A 27,633-nucleotide genomic window follows, 5' to 3' on the forward strand; every position below is an offset into this window, starting at 1 on the left:
TTAACCACAGAGCCACCAGGGAAGCCCCTACATGTCTTTTCATATCCTTTTTATTAGCACGGAATGGAGCAAAGACCAATCTTGAGTGGGGAAGGAAATAGTGAGGGGAAAAATTCGTATTTCAAAAATATTACCCTGCATTACATTTAAGTTGAGAGTGAAAGTGTGGGAAATGAGAGAGTAGGTTGTCTCTAAAGAGAAATTACCCCAAGAGGAAAAAGAAAGAATTGAGAGATGGATTGGGGACACTAGTTTTTCAGAAAACCAGTGACCTTTCCTAGTCTTTTACTCTAACTCCCACTTGACTTTGCTTGATGGGAATTTTCAGGAGAGACCTATGTTGCTGTTTTGCTATTGCTACTTTATATGTGAATGTCAAATATGCCAGGTTTCTAGGACATTAATGGATTTTGTATTGTAATTCAATACATTTTTATTAAATGAATGAACAATAAACAGCCATGGACATACATGGATATATTAAAGCAGCTCAGGGCTACAAGGGCAGAAAGAGCTTCACAAATGTTTCCATTTGAAAGATTGAGTTTAGAAATTAATTGGATTTTTTTCCCTCAAATGGCACTTAATAATCTTGGGGACCAGTATTATACATTAGAGAACTTATTAACAGGTCTCAGCCAGGCACTTGGCTATTGAATGTTGACACAGGAGAAAAAAAAAAACCACACACAAAAAAACAACCAATGAACTCTGCAGAACAGTGTTAAGGATTCTGGACTTTAACTTTTTGATTGGAGGTATTACTACTGCGGTGGGCTGACCTGCCAGATGGATCATTAAGATCAAAGGCTATACGTTATGATGTTTGCCTTTTAAAAAGTAAATGCTACTCTGAATTTCATAGTTTGCAACTTTCAGCTGGAAGTGACAGCATGGATTCTTGGTATCTGCCTTCATTTCTTTTCTTTGCTGCCCTCCTCCAGGTTTTTGGCTTGGTAAGAAAACAATGTATGGAAAACAACTAGAAAAATTGGGGGTAGTTGATACCGATTATTAAAGAACAATCTGTTCGTTCGTTTTTTGTTTTTAAAGGAATTTCAAAGTGTCAGTGAAATAAACGTTTCTTTTTGGCGAGCAGGGACAGGCAGGGTACTGGGAGTGAGAAGAAGACCCACCAGAAGAAAAGTCAAGGACACTGACATAAAGTTATGTTTTATCTTCAGTTTCATTGCTGTGTGACAAGTTTTCTTTTCATAAGATGTAAAATGTGAAATTTGAAAATCATTCCATTTTTACTGTGGAATGTGACACATATTGCTGTTACAGTAATGTGAGACATGATGGAGTGAATGATGAATGTCACGGGCACAGCAAATACTTACGTTTTGTAGCATGGGATTTGTTTTCTGCTTCTTCATCAGGTTAGACCTATCTTTCTACAGTGACAGGTAGTTGGTACCACAAACCAACTTGAGGTTTGTTTTATTTATTTATTTTTAATTTTTATTGGAGTGTAGTTGATTTACAATGTTGTGTTAGTTTCAGGTGTACAGCAAAGTGAACCAGTTATACATATATATACAGCCACTCTTTATTTACTTTTTTTTAAGATTCTTTTCCCATATAGGTCATTACAGAGTGTTGAGTAGAGTCCCCTGTGCTATACAGCAGGTTCTTATTAGTTATCTATCTTATATAGATTTGTGTATATGTGTGTATGTCAATCCCAATCTCCCAATTTGTCCCTCCCCACCTTATCCTCTGGTAACCATAATCAGATTTTGTTTGTTTGTTTTCATAATCAGGTTTTAAATGAAGTTTCAAGTGCCTGGGGGGGGAACCTTTATTTGTGATTTTTAAATAACAATTATTATGTTGAGCTGATAGTCTGTGAACAGAACTACAGCAGTGAGAACAGGAGATACTATTGAAGACATTAAAACTGTAATTATGAACAAATACTCGATGACTTTTTTCAGGAGGTGTGTTGGCATTCCTCTGTGAGTGTGTGCCTGTGTGTGGCCAAGTGTGAGGCAATCAAGGCTCTAATTAATATCAAAAAGGATGGTCATCATCCAACCAGTTATTCCCATGCTTGCCAAACACCCCAACTGATTCTAGTATCTAGATTCTAGTATCTACAGGTAAGTATTTAAATAAAATTGTACCTTACATTTGTATGACAAAGCTTACCAAGTTCTTTCACATTACATCATATAACCATCATAATACCCAGGCAAAGCAGGCACTGACCGTATTATACAGATATTCTAAGTATCAGGAAGGTGAACTGACTTGCTGTTAGTCGGTGGAAGCAGGAATAAAACCCAGACCTACTGTCTACCAGTCCCATGAGCTTTTTAAACTAGACTTCACTAAGAAATCTCAGGTTTACTTAGTTTATTCCGTTGGGTATGTGGTCTGGGTTTCATTTGATCACCTGTAGCGAATCTATTTTCAGAAGTTTTTTTTTTTTTCTTCCACTTGCAAAGTATAGCCATAGATTTTTTTTCTGGAGTATTTGGTATTGACTTTGAAGGTGGAGTCTTGAGAGAAATGTGAAAGTAAACCATGGTTAATGAGGTCTTCAATAAAAATTTCTTTTTAAAGGATCGTGAAAAATTATAATAATATCTCAATATTGGGAATAAATTATTAGGTTTTTCAAGCATAGTTCCATGAATTCTTTAGAATCATGTTCACTTTAAATCATGTTTAAAGTGAACACTTAATTGAGGGCAGGACACTTATGTTCTGCCTTCTTTTCAACCTGTGAAGTTGGTTTCTTGTTGCTTTCACCTTCAAATCCATACAACAGGCTGTTTAATTTTTTATATGAAATGAGAAGACCCTTGGGTCAAAAAGTTATCTTAGACTCTGATTTAGCTCTCTTGGGTATATGCCAGAAAGTTATCCATAATATTAAGGAAAAAAGAAAACCCCACAAATGGTTAGATATAAATTGGAGTCAATAAGACCATTTATGTCACGGGCATCATAATAATATATCTTTTTTATGTATTTGTTTCCCAGCCAACCCCAGAAATCTTTGGTGAGTCTATTTTGAGTTTTGCCCTATGTTATAGTAAAAAAAGGTTATGTGAATAATAGAACAACAGAACAGAAGAACTTAGGACACATTTAATGCTAAGCACAGTGCATAATTGCATATGCATTATTGCACAATTGCATTGAACTTTGATCAAGCACTTGCTTCTTTTGACTTATTGAGGAATGTTTTATTGTTTCTGCTCCGGGGTTCCACTTACTCAGCAAAAAAAAAAAAGTGGTGGTATAAGAAACTCCAAACACAGTGACTGACACATCGGCATCCCATAAAATGCCTACTATTATTATTTTTGTTATTTTGTGTCAAATCAAATGGACCTGATGTCTGTCCTATTCAGTTGTACACTTAGAGACTTGGCCATATTATCTACCCCTTTGCAACTTAAGAATAATTCAAATATAAATTAGGAATTTTGCTTGAGAGTTCCAAGGTACACTATTAGCAAGGAATATAAATATATGGATAGATTGTACTGGTTTGACCAAATTTAAACATTTGCTTCCTATTTAATCTAGTCATCTAATCTAGTCTTTCAAATTAAGCTTAATTTTATATGGAATGACCAATTTCTTATTCCTGAAGTTATTTGGCATACAAGGGACATGGGTAAAACCAGAGTATATATGCAAAAGCCCCATAGCCCCAAGCCTGGCTCATGGAAGGTCTCAATCAATCAATCAATCAATCAATCAATGTATGTTGAATCAGAGCCTTGTACTCTCTTATCTGAGGCAAAAGAACCTTGCTTACTTCTAATTGGTAATTGATAAAGGTTTTCTTCTTTCATAAACACAATGTTCAATGTGTTTTTGTTCTTTTTGTTAAAGATGTAGATGGTGGAATTGACCAGGATATATTTGATATCAATGAAGGTTTGTGGATTTTTTAAAAAATACTTTATTAAGTGAGGAGTTTGAATCCAATTTGATAACATAAATTTTTATCTTCCCTCTTAGATTTGGGACTGGATCTTTTTGAGGGAGACATCAGACTTGATGGGGTGAGTTGAAACAATGCAAGGAAAGACCTTCAATTAACCACTGCAAGCTAAAATAGAGTATCTGAGAATGATGGGACAGCATGGACTTTGTTAAGCCCAACTATCTCTAAGGGTGTAGAATCATAGTTGACACATTTAGTCAATGAATACTTTATACTCTAAGGGATTCATATAATAGTATCTTCATCATTCATTACTCAGATTTCTGTGTGGTTAAAACCACCAACACTCACCTGGTATGCTTTGGTCTTATTGATCTGACTGATTTTCATTATGGGAACAATATGATATTTTCATTTTTAAATAGAACCTCACTGATTAAAGCCAGTTGAAGCAAAATTAAACTGAATTTGTAAATTCAATGAATCAGGTTTTTACCATAAGAGAAAGGTTTTGTGACTCCTACTCTGACAGCTGAGAATAGTGTTGCCACATAAAGATCTTCCCAAACTATCATAAAGAGTACTGGTTCTTACTTAGCCATCATGACACACAGATGAACACAGGTACCTTACATGTAGTTTTTTTTTTTTTTTTTTTTTTTTTTTTTGGCGGTACGCGGGCCTCTCACTGCTGTGGCCTCTCCCGTTGCAGAGCACAGGCTCCAGATGCGCAGGCTCAACAGCCATGGCTCACGGGCCCAACCGCTCCGTGGCATGTGGGATCTTCCGGGACTGGGGCACGAACCCGTGTCCTCTGCATCGGCAGGCGGACTCCCAACCACTGCACCACCAGGGAAGCCCTTACATGTAGTTTAAGGGAGCTTAAACATCCCTCAACCCCCACTGTGAATTTCAACTCAAGAAACAGAGCTGCAGTGTCTGAGGTTTAGTCCTTGGTCTGCTCTTCTCTCCTTCTTGATCCTACCCTGTACCAGGGCTTTAAATGTCATCTCTATGCTGATGACTCCCAATGTATAACTCTGGTTCATTCCTTCCCCTGAGCTCCTGACTTGTCTATCCCAATGCTAATCCATCAGTTCCACTGGAATGTCTATGAGATACCTCAAACATAATGTGTCCTCAACTAAACTCTGATTTCCCATACAAGCTGTTCCTCCCCAGTTTTCCCTCTTAGTAAAGTCATCACCACTCCCTCTCCCCATTCCACTGAATAAGTAAAAAACCCAGGAGTCACCTTTGCTTCTTCCGTTTCCCTCACCCCACCATCCACTCCATCAGCAAGTTCTATCATTTCTATCTCCAAAGTATATATACTCCAAAGAATCCACTTTTCTCCTAATTTATCAGCTTCAAATGCTGCCCTCTTAGAATCTTTTCCACCCTGTCCCTGTCCCCTATCCCCCACAGCAAAGTGAACTTTTAAATAAGCAACACCACCATTTCACTTCCTGGCTTGAAACTCAACAGCTTCCTACTATATTTAGAATAATATCCAGATTTACCCACAGCCTTTAGGACTTTGCATGATTTAACTCCTGCCTACCTCTCCTCTCATCTCCTCTCTTCTTTGATCTCATCTCTTTAGGCCACGGGCCTCAAACATGCAAAATATACCAAGCATATTCCTACCTCAGAGCAGAGCAACTACTGCTTGCTCTGTCTGGAATGATCTTTCCAGAGCCCCTTTCAATACTGGCTCTTTCTTATCACTCTTATTTCACCTTCAGTGTCATCCTTTCAAAGAGTCCTGTCCTGACCTCTTTATCTAATACACTCCCCTAGTCCCTTTATTCTTGTCCACATCTCCCTTTTTCATTTCCTCTGCTACTATTAAATATATCCTGTTTAAACTTTAAAAAAAATATTTATTTATTTATTTGCTTGCGTGAGGTCTTAGTTGCGGCTCACCAGCTCCTTAGTTGCAGCTCACTGGCTTGTTAGTTGCAGCATGTGGACTCTTAGTTGTGGCATGTGAACTCTTAGTTGCAGCATGCAGGTGGGATCTAGTTCCCTGACCAGGGACCGAACCCAGTCCCCCTGCATTGAGAGTGTTCAGTCTTATCCACTGTGCCACCAGGGAAGTCCCTAGACTGTTTTCTTACATGCTGTTTGTCTCCTCTACTAGATAAGAGCTCTAGGAAGGTAGAGACATTGGCAGTTTGGTTACCAATGGATATCTGTTCTCTTGAACAGTGTTCATTTTGTTGGCTGGATGAATACATTAATGAAACATTATTAGCTTTCTATTATAAAAATTAGGAGGGGGCTTCCCCGGTGGCGCAGTGGTTGAGAGTCCGCCTGCCGATGCAGGGGACACGGGTTCGTGCCCCGGTCCAGGAAGATCCCACGTGCCGTGGAGCGGCTGGACCCATGAGCCATGGCCGCTGAGCCTGCGCGTCCGGAGCCTGTGCTCCGCAACGGGAGAGGCCACAACAGTGAGAGGCCCGCATACCGCAAAAAGAAAAAAAAAAAAAAAAATTGGGAGGGAGACACAAGAGGGAGGAGATATGGGGATATATGTATATGTATAGCTGATTCACTTTGTTATATGTATAGCTGATTCTGCTTTGTTAAAGCAGAAACTAACACACTATTTTAAAGCAATTATACTCCAATAAAGATGTTAAAAAAAACATATTTGATGAAGGATGAATAGACCAGGAAAAAAATTTCAAATACTTTAAAATTGTTTGAAAACTTTGGCCTAGCTCATGTGTGATTTTTTTTCTGATATTATGAGATCAAGATGATTGAGGTTTTGCTATCACTTCCTTCTTGTATATTTTTAATCTCTAGTATAGGAAACTAGTCTGTGAATCTACCATATTTATTGTCCAGTTTTCCAACAATCATTATTTACATGATTTTGCATGGAGCCTTCTTCAACTTTATCAACAAAATTAATGATAGAAATTAGTGATTTCCCATCAGCCAATCAGAGAATTGTGCATAAGCTGATCACATACCCTGCAACCACCCTTCCTCACCTGGCCTTTAAAAATGCTTTACCGAAACACTTTGGGGAGCTTGGGGATTTGGGGGCCTGAGCCACCCATCTCCTTGCATGGCCCTACAATAAACCTTTCTCTCCTCCAAACTCTGATGTTTCGGTTTGTTTGGCCTCACTATGCGTTAGGCCCATGAACTTGAGCTATTACAAGGATATGTAAAAATATGAATAATTGAAGTGAAATGATAAGATTAAAGGAAATATTAATGCTTGTCATTCTCCTTATTAAAAAAACCAGAAATTAGTGATTTCCTCCTAAAACCTTTGTTATAATATGATAAAAGTAGGCATACACACACATGTGTACATGCACGCACACACACTGGCAATTTGTTTAGGCTGGCTGGGAAAGCTTAAAACTTCCTTTATTTCTAGATTAACTATTGATTGTTTCATAAATTTTTGACTGATAGATTCAATGAATCCTTTCCCACTTATTTTTGACAGGTACAAGAAAGAAATTCCATCATTGGAGAAAGATATAGATGGCCTCATACTATTCCATATGTTCTAGACGATAGCTTGGGTTAGTATGCACTTTGGAGTGCCCACAACTATGTATGTTCCTGACAGAATATGATGACAGTATTTCCAAGGGAAGACTCACATGGCCTTTAAGGGTTTTTTTCTTTGTTGTTTTGTGTGGCTAAGTACACTTTAAAAAAAATAAGCAAAATGAAAAATGAACAGAACCTAAATGATTTTGTCTGAAATATTGGCTGAGTTTTGACCAATAAAGGGATGAATTCAACCAATATTTATGGAGAGCCTACTCTGTATTGGATGCTTGGGACATAAAGATTAGGGAACTAGTCTTTATTTTAAAGCAGTGGTTTCATATATGTTCAGACTTTACATATGAGTTTGAAACATGAAACAACCAACCAAACAAAACTTTAGGAACTGTCATTATTTTATTAATATTTTATTTGGACAATTGAGGAACTTAAACAACAAGAACTCACTATCATCTTTTATCATCATTTTTTTAATAAAATAAATAATGTTTTAATACTAAAAAGTCAGAAGAACCTAATCCAAAAGAAAGGACAGCTATTCTATATTAGAAATTTATTGTAATGGAAAACTCTAAACATGGTCCCCATTTAGTAAAAATGATATCCTTGACCAGCATCAGTTTAGGAACTGCCATTTGGGAAATTTTTCCTTACATATCATACATTTCAGTAGAGATTCAGATAAGCCAAAAGCTAATTATAATAGAATGCAGTAAATGTAATGATTAGTGATATGTTCAAAATGTTATGGGAGCACACTGGAGGACATTTAACTCAACCTAGATATAAAGGCATTCACATTAGGGAGCAGGTGACCCTATGCAGTAGGGCTGCCATGAAGCTTGTGCAAGTTGTACACCACACATAGGTGCCTGGGGAGGGGGCACAAGTGGGACTGAAATTAAGTTTGCATTATATTCATCAAGAGCATTCATTTCTTTGCATGAAGTACTATTCATCCACCTGCCAAGCCAGCATTTGCAACATCTGCCCAGATGAGGTGCCCCTCCCTTTCTTTCTTCCTTTCAAGTATATTTGATTTACAATATTGTGTTAGTTTCTGGTGTACAGTGAGGTGGCCCTTTCTAATTCACAGAAGGGAACTATGGGGGCTAGTGCAGCCTCTGACAGCAAGGGAAGCATGCTCTAGGCAGATGGATCACTATGTGCAAAGGCATGGGGAAAGGAAGAAAACCCCTGCTGGGAAGTAGGTTGACAGAGGAGAGATAATGAAGTTGAACAGGTAGGCAGACTTCAGATTGGGAAGGACTTGAGTCTTCCCCATGTTAAAGAACGTGGTGTGTATACCAGTGGTAATGTGAAGCCGCTAAAGGTTTCAATGCAGAAGTGAGATTGTTATCACTCTGGTTGCAGTACAGAAGATGTATTATCAGTGGGACAGAAAGAGAGTAGGAAGATCTGTTAGACTCTTGAAGAAATTCAGGGAAAGATTAAAGAGTTTCTGAACCAAGACTCTCTCAGTGAGGATAGACAAGAGTGGATAATTCTAAGAGAGGCTTAGGAGACAATTAGATTTGGTGATTGGCTCCAAGAGATCAAGAAGAAGGTGAGTCTAGGGAAAGAAGTGCTAGGGTCCAAGATTATGTCTTAGACAACTGGGTGGATGGTAACACCTTTAACAAGAATAGGGAATATGTCTTGGAGAGGGTAGGATAGAGAAATGTGGTGGAAATTGGTTTTTGGCATGCAGAATTTGAAATGCATCAGGCTCACTGTGGTGGAGATATCATATAATGGCTTGGTGTCTAATCTGGTCATTCAAGATAGAGAAATCTAACAGGGAGTTATTAAGGGTATAGGAGATGGTTGAAGCTATGGATATGGATGAGATTCTCACATAGTGCCTTGCATATAATGAGTACTTCATAGATAATGGATCTTATTGGATGACCCAGAAAGATTGTATTGAGTAAGAAGATGGCAAGGAATGGAATTCAGCCTGGGGGAGCAACTTTTTGGAATTGATATAGATGGGAGACCTGATAGAGACTTTTGAGAAGGGAAGATTGTCCATTAAACAGATGAAAAACCAAGAGTAGGGTAGAAAAAGCCAAAGCAACAGTAATTAATAGGATTAGAAGCTATAAAGAGCTTGTGTAACATCAGGAGAGAATGATGTTCATTGGCTTTTGGAACTGGGGAAAATCTGAAACATTTTATTAAAATTAAAAAAATTTCAGCTTTATTGAGGTACAATTGACATAAGATATTTAAATTGTAATTGTGGTGATTGGACATATGTATACATTGTGAAAGGATTCCCACATCGAGTTAACTAACACATACATCACCTCATGTATTTCTCCTTTTTTTGTGTGTGAGAACATTTATGTTCTTCTCTCTTAGCAATTTCAGTTATGCAATACAGTACTATCAACTATAGTCACCATGTTTTACATTAGATTCTCAGATCTTATTTATTTTACAGTTGAAAGTTTATACCCTTTTACCAACCTCTCCTTATTTAAATATTTATTTTTGATTTTAATCTTTTGATTAAAAATTTAAAAATACTTTTGTTTCAAAATCATATATATGTATGTGTATAATACATATACATACATATATACACATATATATACATATATATGTATGTATATATAGCTTAAAAACTTTATTCTCCTGTGTTCTGTGAAAGATCAGTGAGCTTTAATTTGACTGTATCTCTTAGGCTATTTTTGCCATGTATTTTAACCAAAGTTATCCTAACCTTATGAGCTTTATGTACCTGTTTCTTTTTTCAAAATTTTTGCTTTTTTAAAATTGAAATATAGTTGATGTACAATATTATATGTTACAGGTGTACAATATAGTGATTCACAATTTTTACGGGTTATACTACATTTATGCTTATTATAAAATATTGGCTATATTCCCCATGTTGTACAATATATCCTTTTTTTTTTTTTTGCGGTACGCGGGCCTCTCACTGCTCTGGCCTCTTCTGCTGCGGAGCACAGGCTCCGGACGCACAGGCTCAGCGGCCATGGCTCATGGGCCCAGCCGCTCCGCGGCATGTGGGATTTTCGTGGACCGGGGCACGAACCCGTGTCCGCTGCATCGGCAGGCGGACTCTCAACCACTGCGCCACCTGGGAAGCCCTTATCCTTGTAGCTTATTTTATACCTAATAGTTTGTGCCTCTTACTCCCCTACCCCTATATTACCCCTCCCCCCTTCCCTCTCCCCACTGGTAACCACTAGTTTGTTCTCTATATCTGTAAGTCTGTTTCTTTTTTTGTTATATTCACTAGTTTGTCCTACTTTTTAGATTCCACACATAAGTGATATCATACAGTATTTGTCTTTGACTTATTTCACTTAGCATAATGCCCTCCAAGTCCATCCATGTTGCTGCAAAAGGCAAAATTTCATTATTTTTTATGGCTGAGTGGTACTCCATTGTATATATACATAAACCACATTTTCTTTATCCATTCATCTGTTGATGGACACTTAGTTTGCTTCCATATCTTGGCAATTGTCAATAGTACTGCTATGAACATTTGGGGTGCATGCATATTTTCAAATTAGTGTTTTTGGTTTTTTTGGATATATAATTAACAGTGGAATTGCTGGGTCATATGGTAGTTCTATTTGTAGTCTTTTGAGAAAACTCCAAACTGTTTTCCATATGAAATGCTGCCAGTAAGGCTTTAGTCTTTTAGCTTAAGCCTCAGGTATTATCTGGCTGTTAAGATGCAACTCACCTGAAAGGGGTAAAACTTGAAGCAACGGTGTATAGCTTCCTGTGAGTGAGTTACAGTTGCTTGCCTGAGTGCCAGATTTGAAGTGAGTGGTAGGGGGAAGTAGGGAGAGGAGGAAAGGGGTAAAAGGTGGGAATAGAAATGAAGACCAAGGTGTTAAGAGCAGGAAGGGGCTAACAAGGGGAAGATAATTCTAAACAGCTGCTTGCTTAACTCCTAGGCTTGTCTGGGACCTGCCTTGTCCTTCGGAGCCTGGGAATTTAGGTAACAGGATCCCTGGTGGAGCTCTTCTGCATCTGTGATGCAAAGTGAATTAAAGCCCTTGGTAAATAAAGGCACAGGGTTAAAAAGTATTTTATCTTGGTAGAAAGCTATACTTTTTACAAAACTTTCACATTTATTCCTTTATTTGGGTCTCCAAACAATTCAACGCAGGATAGAAACTATCCTCATTAAGCTTTGACAAAAATCGAAGGCAAGCAAGCTCCTTTTACGTTCAGTTCAAAAACAGTCATGTGGTGGTCGGTATCATCATGCCTTATTTTAAGGAAGTGTTAGATCTGAAATAGTGACCCAAATGTAATACTTACAATACAGAAAATTTGGAAACAATTTAAATATTTGACAATAGGAAGTTAGTTATGTATCTTACCGTCATATAATGTGGCCATTAAAATGGTAAAAACAAAACTTACTGATGAAGGAAGATTTTAAGATATATTATTTAGTGAAAAAATAGTTTATAAAATATTATGTAGGCTGTGACTTTGTTTTTTATAAAAATATGTATATTATGTTTGTACGTATTCATAAGAAAAAAGTATGATAAATGTGGTTGATTATTTCTAGGTAAGATTTTATAATTTCTTTCTTTTTGTTTATATTTTCTAACTTACAATGAACATGTATTATTTGTGTGATATTGTAAAAGGTTGAATTCTGAGTGCCTCTTATAGATTCATGGATTTTAGGTCCCACATGTATCTTGTTCTTTACTTTCACCTAGACAGAGGCATTCTGAATAATGTCTTTAAATGTTTGTGCAATGGACATGTAAGAAGGTAGGAAGGAAATAAACATTTGATAAATGCTCACTTTACAGTAGTGCCCCCTTATGCTCAGGGGATATGTTCCAAGACCCCCAGTGGATGCCTGAAGCTGTGGGTAGTACCAACCCCTATATATAGCATGTTTTTCCTATACTACATACCTATGATAAAGTTTAATTGATAAATTAGGTACAGGACGAGATAGTAAGTAATAAGAAAAGAAAACAATTATAATACACTGTAAAAAAGTTAAGTGAATGTGGTCTCTCTCAAAATATTTTATTGTAATGTACTCACCCTTCTTCTTGTGATGATGTGAGATGATAGAATGCCTGCATCATGAGATGAAACGAGGTGAATGATGTAGGCATTGTGATGTAACGTTAGGCTACTATTGACCTTCTGATGACACATCAGAAGGAGGATCATCTGCTTCGGGTGATGCTGGGTTACTGACCCATGATGATGTTGATGATTGGGTATTGGGAGCAGATGATGGATGTCCAGGGTTGGGGAATCCCTGGTGGGATGGAGCGGCATGGCACAAGATTTTGCCAAGCTCTCAGAGTGGCGTGCAACTTAAAAATTATGAGTTGCTTATTTCTGGAGTTTTCCATTTAATATTTTTGGACCTCAGTTAACTGCAGGTAACTGAAACTGCAGAAAGCAAAACTACAGATAAAGGGAGACTACTGTACTTGGAACTTCACCTCTACTTTCTCTGCTATCCTCACAATATCCCTGTGAAGTTGATTTTAATTCCCCACTTAGCTGATCTGATGATAATACCAAAGCTCTAAGGGTAAATTAAATTGGCAAAGATTATGCATCAAAAATAAGTGGTGAGGATAGGGGAGAACTTAACTGTGACTGGTTCCAAAGTCCACACACCATCTTCTCTGCCATACTGTCTCCCACCTCCCGGCAGACACCATCCTTCACTTCACTGTACTTGACTCCAGCTGTGACTGTCTCTCCATATGCACCTGATACAGCTCCTTCCTCCGGGTTGCCCTCTGAGCTTCCTTTCCTGAATGTCTTTGTTGCTTTCACGCCTCTGCCTTCTTTGAGCTCCATTCTATCTAACCTGTTAGCATCACTCAACTTGAAAGTAATGGTTCTTATTTGTGTTTTGGACCCAGAACTCACTTGCAAATCTTATGAATGCTCTCCCCAGAAAATGCACTTTGCAGAGATAGATATATATAGATAGAGACATAATTCTTTGTCTACTATTTCAACATATTCATGGCCCCTCTCATCTCAAGGTCCTCAGATTAAAAACTCTGCTGTGAGGCTTTAAATACATATTATATCTTATTAGATGAAGCATGTGACAGTGATTGTTCATTTTGGTTGCCTGCGAACCAATGTATGTGTTCTCTGAGGTAAGGAAATGCCCTTTTTGCTATTTGCACCTCTAATGACTCCAGGGAAATATATATGGGGTGAAAAAAAGCTACCCGAAGAACAACCAATTAATTACATGTGATACTTGATTGGTACTGTATACTAAGTTTTTAAAAAATAAAACACTAAATATTCATGGTGGAACTAACTCATGATAAACAATATATTGCATGGCCTGTTTCCATGGTGAACTGTTCAATGGTGGTAATTTTAATATGTTTATTTTTGTTTGTTTTCTTCCTTCAGAAATGAATGCCAGGGGAGTTATCCTCAGTGCATTTGAACGCTATCGCCTAAAAACATGCATTGACTTCAAGCCTTGGTCTGGAGAACCCAACTATATAACAGTGTTAAAGGGCAATGGGTAAGTTGAAGAGTTGGTCTTCTAAGTGTTCTGATGAGAACTGTTGTGGCTGGGACATTACATCACAGCAGTAGCCCTCGACCCTAACCTTGGGGGGTCAGGGGCTTCCATTGCTCTTTGCTGGATCTGTTTTCTCTAGCCATAAAAGAATATTTTCTTACATGCAACCAGACCACCAACGTTAAGACAAGGAAGGTGGGATCGCATGCCATCCACCCTATGACTCTGGGAACTTCAGCCTCTTTGTCGTTTCTACACTCCTTATTTCTGCCTTCTGCCATCTGTATGCATGCACACATGTATATTTAAATTTATTTTAACCTAATAACTCTTACTACTTCAGTTAAGAAGATGATAGTTATTTGACTCAAGGTCAGCAGTTCTGAATGGTTGTATACCTATAAAACCCTTATTCAAGGACCATCTGAAAAATTTTGAAATTTCCAGAAAAGATCAGGACTAGGCTGCCTGGAGGATGACTCACTCCTTTTTAAACATTTGGGTCAGCTCAAGTTCTCCAAAGATCATCTGGTCTGGAAGGCTTTTCATACCGCACTGGGGTTTTGAGAGAAATACATGGTGTCCAAACATAAGTGAAGGATCTAGGTGGGTACCTAAGGGCATTAGGTATTAGGGATTTTGCCCTAGGACCTCCACCTGCATCAATATAAAACCCTTTCCCCCTTCTGTAAACTCTCCTGTAAGCTGCTGGTCTTCAGTGGGAAATCAGCGCAATGGGAAGCAAGAACTTTCCATCGGAGAGCGCTGTGACAACATAGCAACAGTTCAACATGAGTTTCTCCACGCACTGGGATTCTGGCATGAACAGTCTCGTTCTGATCGGGATGACTATGTCAGCATAATTTGGGACAGAATTATTTCAGGTACATTTATCTTGTTTTCTCACATTGTTTTTAAGTTAAATACTGAATTTCTAAACATGTGCCCTCTTCTGCCATTGGTGCTGTTAATAACGGGAAAACACTGATGTTTTGATCTTACTTGATTTGGCTGTAATTCAATAGGAGTTGAAGTGCCTGAAGGTTTTGGGGGAACCAGAACCCCAGTTTGAGCTGGATGTGATCTTAGAAACCAGTGTTTCCCAAAGATTATTTTATGTAGTGCCATTGCACAATTTGTTCAGGGGGGTTGTGTGGAATGGAATCTGTGGTCAAATTAATGTGGGAAATCTTAGGTTAAAAGAAATTAAACTTAGAGTTATTTACACTGCTGTACTCTTCAGTGTCTTTGCTAGACTAATATGAATTGTAAATCTCCAAGAGGAGCATTTCCCAAAATGACTTGATCATGTTTTTGTTTTTTTTTTTTCTTTTTGTGGAGTATTTGGATTTATTGTTCTTTTCTAAAAAATTTTTTATTTTTTATTTTTTAAATATCTTTATTGAAGTATAATTGCTTTACAATGGTGTGTTAGTTTCTGCTGTATAACAAAGTGAATCAGCTATACATATACATATATCTGCATATCTCCTCCCTCCTGCGTTTCCCTCCCTCCCTCCCTATCCCACCCCTAAGCACCGAGCTGATCTCCCGGATTTATTGTTCTTTGGAGCCCATGTTGGGAAACACTGCAGTAGTTGAACAGCCTGAACTTTTTGTGACTTTGTGCTCAAAGTCAGAAAGGCTTTAATAACCCTGTCCGACTAGAACTCACATTTTCTGCAGTGACACTTAGTTTCCCCATTCGTCCTGCCTCCATAGGGTATGGCGGGGGTGTGGAGGGGGGGAGGGGGAGGGGGACGGGAAGGATGGCATCGCTGTCAAGTGAGGCCAGTGAGGGCTGCTCTGTGCTGAGAGCCCCTGACATCACAATTCTAACATCACATTACCTGCCCCTGGCCTCACCCCTACCCAGAGTCTGGGGGAAGACACTGAAGCCACCTGAAAGATTTCTAGAACAAGAGAAGTGTTGAGCTTTAATCTATGGCCTCACTCTTTAAGATTTCCAATGTCTTATTTCTGTTAGAAACTTCTGCCTCGATTTGATAACACATCTTTATGCTTTGTTGATCAAATCTACCTTGTTGTGTCCGCAAAATCATTTGATTTCACAATGCAATCAGTAGCCCATTGGTATGATGCTAAGCGGTCAGGAATCTTCTCTAAATGTATTTATTTACATACATCTACACGTATTCCAGAAACTAAGAATAACTAAGATAACTAAGAAATCACTGACGGTGTCAGTCCTTTCTGATGACCATGTTATCATTCCCAGGTCCTACCCCACCACACCTCCCAAAGTCCTCTTATTTTCATCTCCATCCGCTGAGGATACTCTACCTCTCCTCATTGCCAATGACCCTGAGTGTTTCAGCAACACCTTTTAGAATCCTTCTTTCCATTAGCAGTTCTTAGAACCTTAGGCCAAATGCTAAAGTTCAATTCTGAGCTGAAATGAAACCTTAGATAAGTTCAGCATGACAGCTGGTATCACAATTCTAAGTTTGAATAGTCTATTCTAAGATAGGAATATATGAAACACTCTTGAAATACCATAGAGTGTCAGTTGTAGCCAAGGTTGCACTGTTTATTGTAGTCTTTATTTCTAAGTTAACAGTCTTTGGAGTAAGATAAACTAAATTTTGTGAATATCAAGTAATTAAAGATTTTTGTCTATCATTTAGGCAAAAAGGAAAATTTTGAATCCTATGATGACCGAAAAACAGACTTCCTGAATGTTCCCTATGATTACAGCTCAGTGATGCACTACAGTAAAACTGCATTCCAGAATGGATCAGAACCAACAATTGTGACAAAGATCCCAGACTTCATGGATGTGATAGGCCAACGAATGGATTTCAGTGACTCTGATCTCTTAAAGTTGAATCAACTGTATAACTGCTGTATGTGACAGGTTCTTTGAAATGACTTCTCTTCCTCTCTGCTCTGTAGGAAAACATTCTGTTCTGTGCCATTTTGCCAAGCATTGCCGGGTTTTCTGAAATTATAGTTAGATAACTGTTTGATAATAATAGTTTGATAGTTGAAGTTTGATATTCTGAAAGAAAGAAAACAAAACAAAACAGAATAGCCCCCAGATACCAGACTACAACATGGAAGCAGCGTTTTTCTTCTCACAAGTCTGGGCTTTAGATATAAAAACAAACTGAGTCCTATAGCAGCATAAGCATGCCGCATTCAAGTTTTTGAAGCTGTTACTAATGCAAATGTGGACCAACTTGATATTCAAAACTCTTTTCAACCCAAATGAGGTGTACAGTCATAATATAAATGGGATCAAATAATCCGGGTTGTGGTTTATTACTCTGAATAACTAGGGGAGTGTAGACTCAGGTTTCTATAATTAGTTAGCCTGATAAACAAGACTTGGGGCAGGCAGCTTCTATAGAACTACACAGTTGGTCGATTGTCTTGGTTTTGCAGATATCAAGAGATCTTGAAGCCACCATCACCCAGAATCAGTGACGAGTCCCCTTTAATGTCATCCTAGAATTCCTAGTGCTTCTGGATAATCTCAGTTTTTTACTACTTAGATTATCATGTTATATATGAGCGTCAATCATTGTTTTTTTGCTTTGGTAGCCTCTTCCTTGAGCTTTATGGAGTCGTGCGATTTTGAACTGGAAAATGTGTGTGGTATGATTCAAAGTTCAGAAGATAATGCTGACTGGCAACGGGTCTCCCAGGTTCCTGAGGGGCCAGAGAGTGATCACTCCAACATGGGCCGGTGCAAAGGTAACAGGAGTGAGATACTTCCAGATTTTACTCTCAGTGGTTCTAGCCTCTTTCTTTGCTGTGAAATACTGGGATTTCTGTTCTTATTTTTATTAGAATTATTAATGATAGCCCACTTGTTCTACTCAGGAATTGGTTCTGTGCCTTATAAGGATATGGTTAATTTCTTTGCTTTTTACTGTCCGAGTTTGCTTTTTTTCCCCATGAGTCAGCGCTGGGCTCTGTGAAGCCTCTACCCATAGTATGTGCCCACAGCAAGAGGGGCTGCCCCTCCCCGAAAGGACTCTTTTCTCTGGAGCAGTGGGGTTGTTTTCTTGAAGGCTGAGGAATCCAAGAGAACTTCAGTGAACAGCACCAGGCTGTGAATTAATCAGTTTCAGAATTTCAGCTGGTTGTGATTACACGTTCCTGTTACAAAAATACTTTAAATGAAGGTAGAAAGTACAATTTATTTAATTTTACTCAGATGAATATTCTTTTCCATTGAAATTTTGTTTTGAATCAAATAGTCATTTATTTGGCTACAAGCACCACAGTTTTATTTATTTGCTCATTTCTGGCAGCAAATATGTAAAAGTAGCCTTCAGAACCCAGGGCCATTGCTTGACAGCTCAGATGATCTGGGAAGGGGTAGAGATCTCTAAGAGCATGGAGGTGCTTCTCCTTTTGCTTTTTTGGGGGATTGGTGGGGACAGGACAGATGTTGTTTAAAGGTACAAACTTGTAACGAGTAGTAAAAAGCCCTAGAGATCTAATGCACAGCATAGTGAATATAGGCAACAATATTGTATTATAATCATCAAACTTGCTGAGACTAGACTTAATTATTCCCACCACCAAAAAGAAATGATATTATGTATTGTGAGAGAAGTGCTAATTATTGCTACAATGACAATCAGATGCCAGTATATAAATGTGTCAAATGAACATGTTGTGTACCTTAAATTTACACAATGGTACATGTCAAACATATTTCAATTAAAAAATATTTTTTAAATGTAGATTTGAATAGTGGATAGTGGTTCTACATAGATCAGTAGGAGGGAGGAAGGGAAGGGGCGGGTGGAGAGAGAGAGAGAGAAAGAGGGAGAGAGAGAGAGTGAGAGAGGCTAAACCAAACAGGTAACACTTTTTCCCATTTATGAAAACTAATGTGTAGTAAGCAAAAAGTGATCTAATGTTGCTTTTCTTCATAGACTGCCTGCTCCGAGAACTGCATTTAAATGCCCAAAACAGTGTCCTGCATACAGTGGGAACTAGGTGGAAATAGAGTGCCCGCGAGACACGCATTCCTGTATCCGGTATCTGTTTTCTCAGTTCTGCATTTGTCCTCTTTAACAGGTTCTGGTTTCTTCATGCATTTCAACAGTAGCTCTGTAAATGAAGGGGCCACAGCAATGCTGGGAAGTAGAATACTATACCCTAAACGAGGATTTCAGTGCTTGCAATTTTTTTTGTATAACAGTGGAAGTGAATATGACCAACTGAACATCTATATCAGGGAATATTCTGCAGCCAGTGTGAACAGCCCTCTGACCCTTGTGGAAGAAATAAAAGGTACACTATCAACATTCTTATTCTTGGGTTCAGAATGAGTCAGTCTTAACCCTTTACTTTATGCAAAACCATTTACAACAGGGTAGGGGCTATGGACTTAGTACTTTTCAATGTAGAACTTGATCCTACTTGTTTTATGCGGTGGTTGGGAAGCTAAAATGAGAGTCCTTTCTGTGCTACAGAATATGTGACACTTAAGAAACTGTAGATCAGTCTCTGGCGTTGGGGAAGTCCGTTCTTGGCAACTAATAAAAATATAATGGAAACTAGCTTAGGCAAAATGTGAAGAGTTACTGGCTCAACATAACTATATTGTAGAATGGAGAAGAAAGGAACTGGCCTCAGGCAGGATGCACCTGTCCCTGAACATGGTTGGGGACTTTTCCTATTATCTCAGATGGGCTTTGTCCGTAAAACTGGTGCTTTGGCTGTTTCACTTCCCAGCTTACATTTTACCAAATGTGCCATCAGACTAGAGAAGGGACTCTTCCTCTAATTTCTAGCCTAGAAAAATAAATTCCAGCGAACGATTCTAATTATTATGACTTAAGTTAAATGCATCTTCTGGAGCAGTTCTGAGTGGAGAGAGGGCAACACTGATTAGGTGGCCACACTTCCTTCTAATCATGTGTCTGGGAGTTGGGTCACGTTGACCACATATTAAAGCAGATGGTTCAGAAGGTCTGCTGAGGAAGGGAGGGGCTGTGGCCTGGCGGCTGTATTACTGTCTGCTCCACACAATGGCCTCTTGGTTTGAATGAATTGACTAAAACCTATTACAGAATGGATCCACATTATGTCATATGTCATGCCATTTTCCCCCTGTTTAACAGTGAAAAACAATCTGAAACATAGATGATGTTTTCCTTCATGAACACCTATAAGCTGAGGTTCTTAACCTTATTATATATATATATATATATATATACACACACACACATTATACATGTACATTTTATGTATCTAATGCATATATAAAAGATTATAAATAAGATTATTACACACATATTTGATTATACATATATAATCCCTTGCATTAGCAATCTGTGGGTGTTATTATTGACAGATAATAGCACAAAATATACTTAAGAAACCTGCTTAGGAGTCCAGAATTTAAACTGAAAGTACTGGTAAAAATGAAGTGGAGGCTCTCATGAAAGTTTTTTGTTGAATCTGGGGTCCTTCCACGGAGAATAGCATTTTCTGTAATTTGGATCTTTCTAACTTATTTTCAAGCAATATGTTTCTCATTAAGTGCCAATATATTTAAGTTTGAAGACATTGAGTTAACTACTAGTTTGACATGAATTCCTGAGCTATTCTCTACCTGGGAGGCTTCTGAAAACTTTTAAATGGACTGCTTCTTATTTGGGTATGTGACATCAGAAAATAAGACAAGGTGTCATACAATGTGCTGCTAGCTAGGGGTAGGAGTAATAGTGGAGGGGACGTGTAGTCTGGGAAGAAAGGAGATGGTACCAAATATTAGATATGTAACATCAAGTCAGTTGTAAGATGTGGGCTTTCTAGGATTTGGTGAATTCATACTTAATACTGCCAAAGAGTTGACTAAAAATTTTGCATGTGAAGGAAGTATTCCAATCAAAGTATAAATAGATTAAAAGAGGCTTTGGCTGAGTATCACAGGAATCTGGGGTACAAGTGTAGAGTATTGGGCTTGCTTGTCTGTTTAACTAACTGAATGGGAGGTAACTTGTAAGTTGGGCATGGAGTTCTCATGAGTTAGATGCTATCGTTTGCTCACCTATCTCTGGGAAAGGGTGATCTATCTAAGAATCAGCTAGATAAGCATCCAAATATTCCAGAGAGCTGCGCCATCCCCACGAAATGTCTTGAAGTAACTGGGCCTGAGCTGGAGGCGTAAGAAAGCCATACCTCATACCCACAGGAAGCAGTAGGTCTAGAAAGACCCTTTGTCCATGAAGGTTAGAGCTCTAATGTCGATTTGCACATGATTCATAGTCCTTTGTCCTCTTTGGAATAATAATGTCTCTTTTGCAGATATACCCATTGGGAGCTGGCAACTTTACCACGTAACACTGAAAGTGACCAACAAATTTAGAGTGGTATTTGGAGGGGTCAGAGGTGCTGGTGCCTCACGGGGTGGCCTGTCTATTGATGACATCAATCTTTCAGAAACACAGTGCCCTCATCATGTCTGGCATATAAGGAATTTCACACAGCTCATTGGCAGCCCCAGTGGACCTGTCTTCAGTCCTTCATTTTATTCTTCTAAAGGCTATGCATTTCAGATTCGCTTGAATCTAAGTAGTTTGCCTAATGTAGGAATGTATTTCCACTTGATCTCTGGAGCCAATGATGATCAATTAGAGTGGCCATGTCCTTGGCAACAAGTCACGATGACCATCTTGGATCAAAATCCTGACATTCGACAGCGTATGTCGAACAGGAAGAGTATAACTACAGACCCATTTTTGACCACCGGTTTGTGACTCATCTTTTTTATTGCTAATACACAATCACTGCTCTAGGAGAGATGATATGGGAAGGAGAGACTGCATAACCAGGTAGCTAGGGACTTTTGAGCCCCAAATCTAAGGATCAGAAGATATTTAGGGGAAGGGCTTCAGCAGCTGTGGACAGAGTCTCCCAGGCAGGAGACTGTCAGAAATGTCAGCAGAGATGCCAACAAATTGAGAAGATAGTGGCTATATTTTTGGAAACTGCTGACAATACCTGAATTCCCAGGGTTGTACGAGGAGTGTTTTAGTTTTAGAGTCCGACGCACCTGGGCTCAATCCAAGGTTTGCTTCTTATTAGCTATGTAACCTTGAGCAGATAATCTCTTGAAACACCAGTGTCCTCAGAAGTAAAACTGGGACAGTAATAAAAACCCCACACATTTATTAAAAGTATCTCTACAGATCAAGTAGGGAAGTTTGTGGAAGGGCCTGGTATGGAGAGGCTCTCAGATGTTGAGTTCTCCTAACCCATGCTGTCCTGGTCTTGCCTCTGAATTGTCAAAAACAGCTCAGCTTTTGTAATGGGGGTGGTTTTTGATCAGAACGAAGATGTTGAGTAGGTGCTCCGTAGTGTTGGGAAGGGTATGGGAATGGATTGCAACTACTTATTAAAGAATTCTGGAGTACTTGCCAATGGTGACACCATCCCCCCTCTTTCTAGTCTGAAAAGGAAGCAGCACCCAGAAAGCAATGATCACATTTCTAACTGTAATAATCCTTTGCCCTCTGGGAACATAATAAAGTGAAAAATGGAATTGTGGCAAGGTGAATATTATTGCCAAATTTGAATTCTGTATATGACCTGAGTGACTTGGGGAAAAAAAAATAATCTGATAGGAAAAAAAATAGTATTCACAAAGAGGTGTGGGGATTTGATGTTCAGAATTTCTTTACCTTTTTCCAAAACATTTCTCCCTGAATGATGTTGAAAATGGCTCAAGGTTGGGTGGGTCACCACCTTTTCCCAGAAGCAGTGCTTCTCACTGTCTTCTACTCCTGAAGGACTTTAATCTGTTAGGTGAATAATTCAGTTACTGAGGTGAATTGTTCACTGCTAATATTAAAAACTCTCTCAGTAACACATTGATTTAACTCAGCTAAAAGGACTATATGTAACTCAGAAGGCCACTAAAGAGTGATTCTAATGGGCAACGGAGTTTCTATACTGCTCATTCAGTAGAAGTGTGACACCCCATGTAGGAAACTTTTGATACCTCTCCACTCATATTCCAGAATGTGGTCCTCCCTGCCATGTCATCTCATTTCTTTAGGACAGCATAAATGAACAAACTCCAGTGTCTTGCCAGGGAATACATTACAGGTCAATAGCATCACTGAATCATTTTGAGCTCTATCCTAATTGTGCTTCACATTGCCTGTGCTTTCCTACACCAAAAGCTATGATGATGCTAAACACAATCCATTAATATAAATTGCTTTTTCAGATAATGGAAACTATTTTTGGGACAGGCCTTCCAAAGTGGGATTACAAGCTTTTTTCCCTAATGGAACTCAGTTTCGAAGAGGTAGGGGCTATGGATACAGTGTCTTTATGACTCATGAGAGGCTGAAAAGCAGAGATTTTATAAAAGGAGATGATGTTTATATCCTCCTGACAGTGGAAGGTAAGTCAATAAAAATAGTTTTATCTAAGCTGCTTTTTATTTGTGGTCATTGATTATTTACTGTGTTTTTCTGGATCCCGTTTTGAGATATATTAGAGACGTGGGAGGAAATGAGCATGAGTGAGATTTTTTTTAGTATGAATCATTAACAATATGAAAATAATTTAAATGGAAACAGGGACAGTTCCAGGATAAAGAACTTAATTAACACTGCATGGAGCAATAGTGGAAAGCTTTAGTCCAGAACACTTCTTTAGAAATAAGCTGAAGTGTAGCCATTATACCCTAGAATTTAACTCTAGGATTCCAGAAGTAAAAATATCCCAGAGACACATAAAATTAGAGTAGAAATGATCTGGCTTTATTGTCTCTTTCAGATATATATACATACATATATAGAGATGTGTGCACACACACATATATCTTGTCAGTAATAGCATTAATCTATTGTCTTCTAAAATTTCTTAGCCATGGCAGCCAATAATTACATTTTCCAGGAATACCATTGGTTTCCATGCCAAGGCCCAGGCAAGCACATGTTCAGTTGCAGCCCCACAGGCTGGTTCAGCTTCCCTTTGTGTCTAGATTTCAGCCTGCCTGTTTATTTTTTCACTGCCTCTAAACGTTACTGAATGGTGCTTCAGGAGTACCTGAATTTCTCACAAACCTGAAGCCTGAACAGTTTATTTTGAAACTTAAAGATCAAATGCTTGTTAAACCCCAAATTGATTTCCCTCCATGCTCTCCTCTCACCCTCCTTAGACATATCCCACCTTAATACTACACAAAATGAGCCAATCCCAACCTTGGGCATCAATGACCTTTGCACAAACTTTAAATGTGAGAATGATGGCGTTTGCATTCTCCATGATGGCAAAGCTGAGTGCAGGTAAGGATGCAATCTACCCATTCTTTTGTTACATATTTTTTCATTCCCACAATGTAGGATTCATATGATATTTCATATGAATGAAATCAGTTGATTCTCATCTCAAAACCGTTCATAAGATATTTATCTTTTGCTCTCCATTTGGGACTTTGGGTTGCCAGCAGAACGACAGAATTATTTATGCAAAGATAGCACGTTATTCTAATTGCCTGAAACAGTCCTCATGAGTTACATATCTTATTAGGTCCTCACAGTGGTCTGGTGTGGTTACTGCGACTGTCCCCGTTTCCTAGATGGAGATACCTAAATTCTAAGAAGAGCTTGACCATGGCCATAGCTGGGATGTGGAGGGACTGGGACACTGAGAACTAAATTTTCTCCACTATCTATGCTACCTTCCTTTCCCAACTGGGAGCTGCTGTGTTAAGCCCAGATTAGGAGTAATTCCATTGTTCCTTTCCGTTGGCCCTGACTGTGCTAGTCTAACCAACCCTTCTAGTCCAGAATGGGTAACAAATAGTTCCATCTGCCAATGACCTGAGTGTTGACTCGCACCTTCAATGGTGAAGATTTTCAGATTAAAATATCAACTCATAACTCTGAGTCACGTTCCGAACATGTAGGTGTCCGTCAGGGGAAGACTGGTGGTACATGGGAGAAAAGTGTGAAAAGAGAGGCTCAACTCGAGACACCATTGTGATTGCCGTGTCTTCCACTGTTGCTGTGTTTGCCCTGATGCTGATCATCACCCTCGTCAGTGTCTACTATACCAGGAAAAAGTATCATAAAGAGACAAGTTCAAAGACAACAAATATGACTCTGGAAAATGTAAGTTGACTCTCATATTTGGTTATTCAAAACCTATTGATGGGGCTTCCCTGGTGGCGCAGTGGTTGAGAGTCCACCTGCCGATGCAGGGGACATGGGTTCGTGCCCCAGTCCGGGAAGATCCCACATGCCGCGGAGCGGCTAGGCCCGTGAGCCATGGCCGCTGAGCCTGTGCGTCCGGAGCCTGTGCTCCGCAATGGCAGAGGCCACAACAGTGAGAGGCCCGCGTACCGCAAAAAAAAAAAAACAAAAAAAAAAACAAAAAAAAAAACCTATTGGTGGAATTATATAAAGACAAATTAGGACTTTTTATATATCCTAAAAAACAAAATTTCTCTACTCCCTATGCTGGGGACAACAGCTTTGAGACTATGAGTTCTTGTTATGTCACTATAAAGCAACAGGTCTTAAATTGGGATCCATGGAGGGTTTTACGGGGGATTTTATTATCCTTCTGGAACTGTACCCAGAATTTTGTATGGTTGTGCAATTTTCTGGGGTGGGAGTCTGTGACCCTCCTGAAAGGCACAACTGATTTTGCCTACACATTTCAACCTTCCTGGTTAAGGGGAGAGGTGACCTGTAAGTGTCATCGTTCTAAAGGTTGAGCTCAGGCTTGTAGGAAGGGGGTGCTAAGCACATTTGGGGCTTTTGCATGAAAGAAGTTTCCAAATGATTTTGGCTTCATGTGTGGTAACTAACTATAAGGCAAGATTTTCAAGTAGAAGTTTTAAAGTCTTGCCTCAGAAGGTCTCTAGAATGACAATACACTCTTGAAATTACCCTGGGGAAGCAGACTATTTGAGGTGGATATTTGCACGCAGGACATTTACTGTGCATGCTCTTGGGAACACCAGTGATGGAGTGAGGGAAGGTGGACCAGGCAGAGGGCGAGGTTGGATTGTGCTGTGGTTGCAGCTGAGGCCTCAGCATCCTCTGCAGCGAGCTCTGGAGCTGGGATGGCCCTTAGAGTGACCTGAATTGAGGCAAGGGGGCCAGGCCATTGTACTCCCCACATCAACAGCCATTGGATTGGGGCTGTCCCCGGGGAGGGAGCAGAAAATTAATCAAGGGAACACCCTTTGGGGTAGGGCATGTCCTGCAGGAAAGCTTTCATTTTGAAGGGCAGGACTAACAGAGAACCCCAGCACCCACTACATACCCAAGTCATAGAGAGCACAGTTTCATATGCAGATTCCTATTCTCACTCACAAAAGAGCACTTCTAATGGAATAAAATCTGAACATCATTTAAAAGTGAAACTTAAAAATTCTTCCAGTTCTATTTCATTCAAAACAGTCTCTGAAAATTACTAGCAAAACTGAAGACAAAACACACCCAATTAACACATCTCTGAAACCAAAAATACTGCAATTACCTTAAGCATGAGGATATTTTCTTAAAAAAATGATTATTCAAGACATGCTGTATCTTAAGTTTTCAATTTTTTTAAGTAGACAAACTTATTTGTTTAAAGACACTTGTTTGTTAAAGACAATAAATTTGTGAAGCTATTCAAAAGATGGACAATGATAATGAACAGAAAGCAAATAGTTTTATTCTCATACACTGCTGTCATGTTTCCTCAACCTCAGGAAGATGTTTAAAGCTAGTCATAGGCAGTGGATCAATTACTTCACAAGCTTATTAGAAAACTACTTAAAATATATATAGGTTTTTTTTAAAAAAAAAAAAACACCAGGTATTTCCAGCTTACTTTCTGTCTCAAAATAAAAGGGACAGATCAGCCAATGACCCAGTAGGTCAACCTGGTGGAAGCTGTGCCCACCGACATGGTCCTCTGGGCTAGTAGGGATGTACTTGGGGGCTGAAGTAGGAATGGTGGGGGAGTGGTTAGGGAGGAGAGGACCAGTTAGCTGGTGGATGGGACTGCCAAGATATTCCTCTGGAAGCTGGTAGATGTAAGTGCTATTATAAAGGCTGATTTATCGACCTAAAATTGGAATTAAAGAAAATGATAAAACAAAGAGAAGAGAAAGAAGGAAGTTAATTCAATAAAGGAGAGAACTATTAGAGTATCAGGGACATGGTAGGGCCATTAATTGGAAACACACACACACACACAACCACCATATTATAAAAACAGAACTGTTTTGCCTCTGGGTCATTTAAACACATGCCCAAGAGCAAGGAGTCAACTTACATTTTCCTTAGTCTAGGCATTTCTACAGTAAATTTACTGATAGCAGAAACTCCAGCTCTAGTTTAAATCTTAAATCAGAATGACCTCTTTCCTGAGACTGAAGTGTGTGCTCACCCTGATGTTTTAGCATCTGAATAAAGTGGGATAGTCCAGAGCATGTTCCTGGAGATGGTGGCTGGGGTCCCCTTGCCAGTTGGGAGGGATGCCAGGAGACTGCTCATGGCACTTCATTTAAACATTACAATGTTTCATTGGATTCATTTCAATGAGAGTTTTTAAATTTAGAAATTAAGTGATCGATTGTTCTTCCCCCTTTTAGCAATATGCACTTTGA

At 38.9% G+C, this 27,633-nt stretch overlaps 1 protein-coding gene across 1 annotated transcript; it reads left to right on the forward strand.

Moving 5' to 3' along the window:
• Positions 1 to 893: 893 nt before the first annotated feature.
• MEP1B (meprin A subunit beta) lies at positions 894 to 27,633 on the forward strand (the record flags this gene model as incomplete). Its single annotated transcript, XM_079718175.1, has 15 exons — positions 894 to 956; positions 2,995 to 3,013; positions 3,859 to 3,903; positions 3,988 to 4,031; positions 7,392 to 7,470; positions 13,895 to 14,012; positions 14,718 to 14,896; positions 16,661 to 16,879; positions 17,580 to 17,732; positions 19,074 to 19,289; positions 21,312 to 21,755; positions 23,239 to 23,418; positions 24,181 to 24,307; positions 24,931 to 25,135; positions 27,619 to 27,633. 15 exons carry the CDS (start codon positions 894 to 896, stop codon positions 27,631 to 27,633), a joined length of 2,106 nt encoding a protein of 701 aa, XP_079574301.1.

The sequence above is a fragment of the Hyperoodon ampullatus genome (genome assembly GCF_949752795.1).
Source record: "Hyperoodon ampullatus genome assembly, chromosome: 13".
Classification (NCBI taxonomy): Eukaryota; Metazoa; Chordata; class Mammalia; order Artiodactyla; family Ziphiidae; genus Hyperoodon; species Hyperoodon ampullatus.